At 28.8% G+C, this 8,624-nt stretch overlaps 1 protein-coding gene across 3 annotated transcripts; it reads left to right on the top strand.

The window, feature by feature from the left end:
• Positions 1-4,702, top strand: LOC130960629 (aspartate aminotransferase, mitochondrial-like). 3 transcript variants are annotated; one of them, XM_057886075.1, is made up of 10 exons: positions 2-311; positions 415-500; positions 893-1,099; positions 1,188-1,293; positions 1,539-1,643; positions 1,737-1,909; positions 2,778-2,937; positions 3,005-3,100; positions 3,189-3,283; positions 4,405-4,702. In XM_057886075.1, the coding sequence occupies exons 1-10, from the start codon at positions 135-137 to the stop codon at positions 4,508-4,510; spliced, it is 1,311 nt and encodes a 436-aa protein (XP_057742058.1). In that variant the 5' UTR covers positions 2-134; the 3' UTR covers positions 4,511-4,702. The 3 variants fall into 3 exon arrangements, with proteins under 3 accessions (XP_057742059.1, XP_057742058.1, XP_057742060.1); XM_057886077.1 differs by having other exon boundaries at positions 3,189-3,227; positions 4,405-4,701; XM_057886076.1 differs by having other exon boundaries at positions 1-311; positions 3,005-3,227; positions 4,405-4,529.
• The last annotated feature ends 3,922 nt before the right edge of the window (positions 4,703-8,624 follow it).

Raw genomic sequence — 8,624 nt, forward strand, 5'->3', positions numbered from 1 at the left:
TCACTCACTCACTAACTAACCTTCTTCTCCTTCTCTATGGATATGTATATATACATATACACAATTCATAATCAACATATAATATTACTATATATATATACAACTTCCAAGTTCCAATTTAAAGCATATGCTTGATGATCATGGTGGTGATGTGGAGGTACTTCAATGGCAGAACAGCGAGAAGGTTTGTATCCACTTGTAGTGGCCATGGTTGGTGGGACAAAGTGAGAGTTGCACCAAAGAACCCCATTGTCACTGTGAATGAGTCTTTTCTTGCTGACCCTTTTCCCCACAAGATCAATCTTGTAACGGTAAGTAATTAAAGTAATTAACTTACTGCTATGGAAAAAGAAAAACAAAATGCTTACTCAGTTATTATATTAACATCTTGCTAATAATTTTTATATATGTTAGGGTACTTATAGGGATGATGATGGAAAACCCTTCACTCCTCAATGTTTTAGTGATGCAGAAGCAAAGATTTACAGATATACATTAGAGTGAGTCTTAATTAGCTTTCAGCACTAGAACATTCCTTGATTACAATTTACAAGCTACCATGTTGCTTATATAAGAAAGTGAAACTGAATTGAATGTTGGATTATGATTTTTTTTTTAGTTTTTGTAACAATCTGGCTAGTCTAGTCTATCGAACCGGATTCTGAAAAGTAGTTATTTTTATTTTAATCATCTTTACTCTGGGCCAAAATTGATCATATACAACATTGATTATACTCTGACATTTAGAACAGTTTACATAATCTGTGTCAGTTTTTGGTACATACACTCTAGTTTGGCCACAATTAGTTGCAGATTTCTTGGAATAAAACTGATTCTATGAATATTTCTTTTGCCTTCTCATGGAGAGTTTATTTAATATGTTTATTGACAGGGAAACAAACTCTTCTGAGGTTAGTTCAAAGTTTGTTATGGAGAGTGTAAAGTTGGCATATGGGAATGATTCATTTGTTGTAAGAGAAGGGTTGTATGCTGGAGTTCCAGCTTTGTCCGGAACCGGCGCGTGTCGGCTTTTTGCCGAATTCCAAAGGAATTTCTATCCTGATTCTCTAATTCATCTTCCAGATCCTACCTGGCCAAAGTTAGTCCTTTTTCCACAGCATTATTCTTGATGATGATTTTATTTTATTTTTTCTCAGCATCTAATTTTCAGAGTTTGTATGTTATAGTCACCACAACATTTGGAGACAGGCTCAGATTCCAGTCAAAACATTCCACTATTATGATCCTGATACAAAGGGTTTAGATTTTGATGCACTCATAAATGATATCAAGGTATATAATTATTTAGTTATCAAAGTTATGCATGATTTTCATGATCATGAATTACATAGAAATTTAGCATCCATTATACACATCTTGAATTCTTGTATTTCAAGCAAATCTAAGGATATATGATCAGCATTTAGCATTAACATATGAACTACCATCGTCCAATGCAAATGCAACTATACTATGTTATATAAAACAAACTTTTGACTATTCTATGTTCATTCTGTGCTTGTAACTTGCAAGTTCAGAACGCGCCGGATTCTTCGTTCTTCTTGCTTCATCCTTGTGCTCACAATCCAACCGGTGTTGACCCCACTGAAGAACAATGGAGAGAGATTTCATACCAGTTCAAGGTATGTGATGACACATAATAAGATGCTTAAATATTTGCTATGATACCATAACTTTGAATCAATTGTAACATTCTCATACTAATTACTTTCCAGGTCAAAAATCATTTTCCCTTCTTTGATATGGCATATCAAGGAATTTCAAGTGGTGATATTGATAAGGATGCTGCCGCTCTTCGGATTTTCGTTGAAGATGGACATTTAGTAGGCTGTGCTCAATCATTTGCAAAGAATATGGGACTATTCGGGCATAAAGTTGGTTGTTTAAGGTAAAGATTGTTGTTAATCTGACTCCCCAAAGTTTCAGTTCTAAATCCTTGTAATTAGAAGCATAGCATATCATATACAATGACTCTATCTCTGTTCATTATAAGTTAGGTCAAAAATATTTTTTGTGATGCATTTTTGTGAAAGTTAAATTGTGTAACAATGTCACCAATATGTTGTACTGTGTTATTGATTTACTGAGTTCTAGAAAGTGTGACTAAATAAACGAATAACTATAGGAAACCAACTTTTAATTAGTTAGTATTAGCTATTTGCTTTTGAAAAATTATTCTTTTAACCCTCAGCTTTTGGAGAATTTAGGTTTTAGGATTAGGATTTAGAATTTAAGATAAAAAAGTAGTTTTAAAGAGTTGACTGATATTGGCTGAAAAAAGTTAACTCGCTAATTGAACTCTAAATCAACTATGGTGTGTTCGACATCTGTTAGCGTCCGACTTAAAAACCAAACAGCATGTCATATGCAAAAATGGATTTGACCAAACATTTATTACACTTCAAAGATACTTCAAACACAACTTAACTATGATATATGGGGTTTGAAATCTAAAATAAGAATAATAATTTTACAAATTTGTCAAGTGAACCTGCTAGCATAAATGACACAAGTTAAGAATGTTACACAATTTTTAGCCAAGACTAGAAAGTAGTAAATACTACACTTTTTTTTTCCAAATCTTAATAATTGAAAACCATATTAGTCCTGAAAATATACACAAATATATTCCATGTCTATGTACTTTCATTTTAAAAATTCGGTTTGTCTCCGTGTGACCGTGTTAACGTTATGTCAAGTGTCTGTGTGTTTGTGTCCGTGCTTCATAGACTGATATGCTTTAATGTCGATAATAGTGTCTTGACCCGGGATATAAAGCAAGCAGCTGCAGTGAAAAGCCAACTACAGCACATTGCTCATTCAATGTATAGCAGCCCTCCAATCCATGGCATTTTACTTGTTACTATGATCTTGAGTGATCCAAACATGAAAGAACAGTGGAAGAAAGACATGAAGGTAAAATCACTGCCTTAAACCATTTTTTTGCTTTTTCCATTTCTAAATAGATTCAGTCTTTTTGAAGATCATGGCTAACAGAATCCGAGCAATGCGAACTACTCTACGTCGAAATCTTGAGGACTTGGATTCATCTTTCAACTGGGAACATATAACTAATCAGGTTTTTGGTGTCGTGATTTTGCATATATGTTGTTTTACCTTTTGCTTGAGGAAACAAATCATGACTTCAGTTCATGTACCGAATTCAGGTTGGCATGTTCTGTTTTTCTGGATTAGCCCCTGATCAGGTTAGACACTTGGAGAAGCTATTCCATATATATATGAGTCCAGATGGACGAATAAGGTGCGCTTATGTGGAAAAGATCGGAAACCAATTTTTTTCGATGAATATTTTTCTTTTCTTCTCCATTCTTTTGTTGGCTGAAAAAAAAGTTGGTTACCTAACAAACCTTTGGTTTTGCGAGCCTGACCAAATCGGTCGGTTTAATCGAATTAATAGGAAATCGGTCATCAGATTGGTCCGGTCAAAACAAAAAATAGTTGGCAATTATTTGGTCGGAGCATAAAAAAACCTAGTCAAAGGATCAATTAACGGGTCGAGCCAGCATAATTTTTTAGCGGTTAATCAGTTGAAAATAGTAAAATACAAAAAAAAGTCACTTTTTCTAAAACTCTATATATGTTTTATAACTTTGGTTGAATTTGGATTAAATCTCTAAATCTTTGAATTTCTAATTTTATGGATTCAATAATTGATTCAGTTTTCAAAACTTTGAGCAAACCAAAGGTTATAGTATAGGAAAAAATTTTAAGTATATTAAATACATCGATGTTCTAATAACTTTTATTATTGATCTCAATTATAAAAAATATATATAATTAAAATTAACGATTAAAATTATTAAAATACCAGTATTTCAGATATATTTGAAAACTTTCGTATAGTATATACCATCCCCATATTTGGTAAATATCTAAGAATAGTGAGACGAATAAAAGAAAAGTTTGCAAATCATTTGGTTCCTATCCCAGGACAACGAGGATAGAAACCTAGAAAAACTAAGGAAAAGAACACAATTTTTGTAGGCACTTATATAAATGTAGATGTTAAAAACAGTCTTGTGTTAAAAGTGTGTTTTGTTTATTTGGCCACACTTAAAAATAAAATATTTTTATAATATATCAAATCAAACCCTTCAATTTATTATCTAATGGTAAAAAAGATATATCTTCACACCAAAACAATTATAAAATTTTTATAATAGTATCTACCATTTTTGTATCTCTATATTGTGTTTGGTTTTAGTAGACAGAACATTAAAGGGGTAAAATAAGAATATAAAAAGAGAACGAGAGAATGCTGGAACACACTTTCACTAATCAAACATTAAAATGGTGTTCTAATTGTTAATTTCAATAAATAATAATAAGCTTCATTTAACTCTAAGGTTGTTATACTTGCAGCATGGGAGGTGTGACACCAAGCAATGTAAACTATTTGGCAAATGCAATTCATCAGGTTACAAGAATCAGTGAAGCAGCCTCTGTTTGCATGTGTAACATGCATTAATCATAAACTTTACTCTGATCACATGATATATTAACCATTTTTGCCTAATGTAATTCATTCTTGTTATACCTACCATACAACATACCTAGTAGTAGGTGAAAATATTCACAAAGTCAAATAATATTAGACTATTGTAAATGTTTTTTAACTCTTGTAAAACAATTAAACATAGAAAGGCTTTGATGTTTTCATATTTGATGAATGTAATTAGCAAATTTAATTACACATACTCTGCCATACACCAAGATTACCAATGTGGGAATTGGAATTAAGATTGATACTTAAAAGCAAATAAATAAATAAGAAATGGAAAATCATTAAATACAAGTGAAAATCACATACCATGGAGCGGATTTTTTTTTTTTTGGAAAAAAAAGTTATAAAAAATGAGGTTGATTCGAATCGGTCAAAAATTTTAACGAACTAAAATGTTTCAATGAACACTATAATCACACCTTATATTTTTATGTATTTTTAATAAAAAAAATTAAAATCACTAGAATAATCAAATATAATATAATATAATAATAAAATTTGGGTAATTTACATTAATAAACTGAATGAGATTTAAAATTATGTAGATATCCTGATTAAAATTATGCAGATGTCTTAAATTAATTTTCGTTACATGTCTATCCTATAATATCTCTAATATAAATCGAATCAACATAAAAATATTCTAGAACAGACGTGTAACGAAAATTAATTTAGAACATCTACGTAATTTTGAATCTCGTTCAGTTTATTAATATAAATTACCCATAAAATTTTATATAAATGAATAATTAAATTATTTTATGAATACTAAATATATTGTTTTCTGAATATTAATTATATTACATTTCCTATTATGGAATTTATTTAGGGTGCACCATGGTTGCTACACACAAACTGTACTGTGGCCCATCCTTGTGCACATGGGAATCAGAGACAGCTAAGTCACTAGTTTTTGTTTTCTATTAACTTTTTTTTATTTAATAATTTTTTGTCTGCCGACAAATTGGTTGAACTTGAAGCAAAGCCTTCAACCCAAACAATGTTATGTTCGATATCTTTTGAGTCTCATCCCCACCTTCTTGGTAATTAATTAGTGTTTGCCCTGCTTAAGAACAGAGATATCACCTACCTTATTATTTTCGAGAGTTTGATTTGAATCTCATAGTGTATTTATATGTTAAATATTAATTAATGCATGCTGTCTTAATTAAATGAATTTATTTTCATAATTAATGAAGACAAAAAGAAATATATATATTAACCGTATAAAAAGGAGGAGTTCTCTTTCACTGTAACGATAGATCAAGTTTAACTTATTAATACAATAATAACATTCTTCTAAAATTTATGAGCAAAACAATGAAATAAACTAGTTTTAATTTTTTTACTATAATTTTTTTGCTATAAAAATGAATATTTAAATTAATTAAACAATATCATTTAAATTAAAAGACTGAGTAAATTAGTTTTAATTTTTACACAATCATTTTGTAAATTAAATCTGTGATTAAATTCTCATCAAATTATTTTTTTAAAAAACTTAAACTGAAATAAGCACATGGTGAATAATTATATATACTAACATATATTTAACACAAGATTTTTTTTATTTATTTTATGCTAACTTTTTTTTAAGTTAATAAGATCTAGACTCTAAATTTTTTGGCAACTACTCCAATGAAAATGTAAAAAATAACTTCTCATAATGATTTTGATTTAAAAAGTGTGATTTATTTATTTTGCGACACTTTAAACAAAAACAACACTTTTATAGTATATGAAAATTAAGTTCTGCAGTTTAGAGTATCCGTCCAATTTTTTTATGATAAAAAATTTTTTTATCTTATATCATAAAAATACTTCTTGAAAATTTAAATCGAGAAGAGCATACACGTAAATAATTACATAACATAAATAATTCTTATACAAAGCCAATGATAACATGTCACTGGTTATTTAAGCAAACTACAAATAAAAAACTTACCATTTATTATGTCACTGTTTACTTAAGCAAGTTAGATGCATATTTGATTACTGTTGCACGTTTTACAAAAGAATTGGTGTGCAATTCGCTTTCTCTTATCCTACTAATTATTACAGAAATTGCATAGAAGAAGATGTGATCAATTTGATTACATTTCAATTTTGTTCTAAAACAAATAATATAAATTAAAGATAGAAATAAATATTTTGTATCTAAACAAGAATCAGTGATGGTGACACAGGGAAGTGCACAGTATTAATATGTTCCTTTGCCCATACGACACAGCAACAAACCATTGAAGCCACTGCCCAAAGGAAATGAATTCTTAAATGATTCTAAATTTACCAACTACCCCTTTACCAAAATTCAAGCAAGTTTTTTAGGACTTCTATAAATATGAATTTTATATAAAAAAATATTTATTTATTTGTACTAATGTTGAACTTTAAGTACTATTAAATAATTTTTTTTCTTCAAAACACCTTAATTTATCGACAGCCAAAAGGAGCGTTATTATTATTTTATTTTTACCATGGCGCAAAACCGTCAATAGTATTAGTAAAAAATTTTCAACTCTGATTCACCCACATATTTTTAAGTTTCATCGAATTTAGGGTCAGCTTAGAATCTAAAAAATAGATTCGATATATATTTAGGATCGAATCTGAATCACGACAAATTCGATTTTACCCAACTATAAACATCCCTAAAATTAATTAGTTGTCTAGTAAAAATTGTTCGTCTTACTATACTTGCATTAAGTCTTTTCTTTTTTTATAGTATTTTTTTACTACTCACATGTTTTCATGTAAAGATTAAAATTAAATTAAAACTTTGATATGTATTATATTAAACAATTTAGTTAGATATATCAAATTATTTTTCGCTCTTAGCTATTATTTTTATATGAATATATTTTTTTATGAGTAGTTATTTTTTCTTTCTTTGGACTCAAATTCAAGTAGATTTTAGGTTAAAGAATTAAATATTTACCATCACAACTAATTTCGTATTGGTCAATTGAAGCCGAATTGAAGCCGAATTGATAATATAATGCTCCTTTTGTTATTTTTAATATGCTACAGTGATTTTTTATATATTTATATTCTCAAATTAATATATAATTTATATTTAAAAAAATTGATGGTACTAACTCATAAAAAGACAACAAATTAAGTGATAACTTTAACCTCCGAATCATTTGTAGCTAACTAACACTGAAAGCTTTTGCAAGGAATTGTGACATGTCTTGACCATAAAATTTTGACAACCTTTAATTACCTTTGCCTATAAAATTTGATTCAGCAAGAAATAAATAAAAGTAACTCCCAACTGTTCTTGCTCTTTAATTTGCAATAAATAAAATTGTTGAGAAAGACAAAGCAAATTCCCTAAAGATAAAGCATTGGTCAAAGATGCTTCTTAATTATAAGGCATAACTTCACTTCCCTGCCCCAAGTAAAAGGGAAAGAGAAAAAGGACTAACAAATCTACATGTTAATCAATGCTTAATTAGACCTAAATTATTAGTAACCAAAAAATCTCCAAATTTTGCAAAGAGCTATAGATACTTTTCTACTACTATAGTTAGTTGATCACCAGAACTATATATATGTCTGCTTATTAGAATAATACTATATTAGCATAGTTTATTATCTTGCATTATTGTTCTTGTAGCATTATGTATGCTTATTAACCAAGGTATTATGTGATTCATAACCAATTCTATAGGCCATTTTATAAAATTGATATTATTTTTTATTGTCTACTATAATCAATTTTTTTCTGTTGAATTAAATTTATTAGAAATGAAATATTTGCTAACGGGCTATATCTCAACTGGCAGTCTCTCCATATTCACTTAGAGGTCACGAATTCGAGTCACTTTATCTTTAATAAAAAAAAAAGAATTGAAGTATTTTTACTTTAATTTTATATCTAAATTACCTCTGGCTAATGAAGAAAATAAATTTCCAAAATAAATCACGTTAAATCAAAATTAGTTCTAACTTATAACCAAGTAAGTTAATTCTACAATTAACTGAAATCAATTCTAGAAAAGTAGAACTAATTAAGCACAAGCCTAATTAGAAACAAAAAAAAAATTCAGTAAAACAAGCTTATCCTCTGAAA

The sequence above is a fragment of the Arachis stenosperma genome, chromosome 2 (assembly GCF_014773155.1).
Source record: "Arachis stenosperma cultivar V10309 chromosome 2, arast.V10309.gnm1.PFL2, whole genome shotgun sequence".
Lineage (NCBI taxonomy): Eukaryota > Viridiplantae > Streptophyta > Magnoliopsida > Fabales > Fabaceae > Arachis > Arachis stenosperma.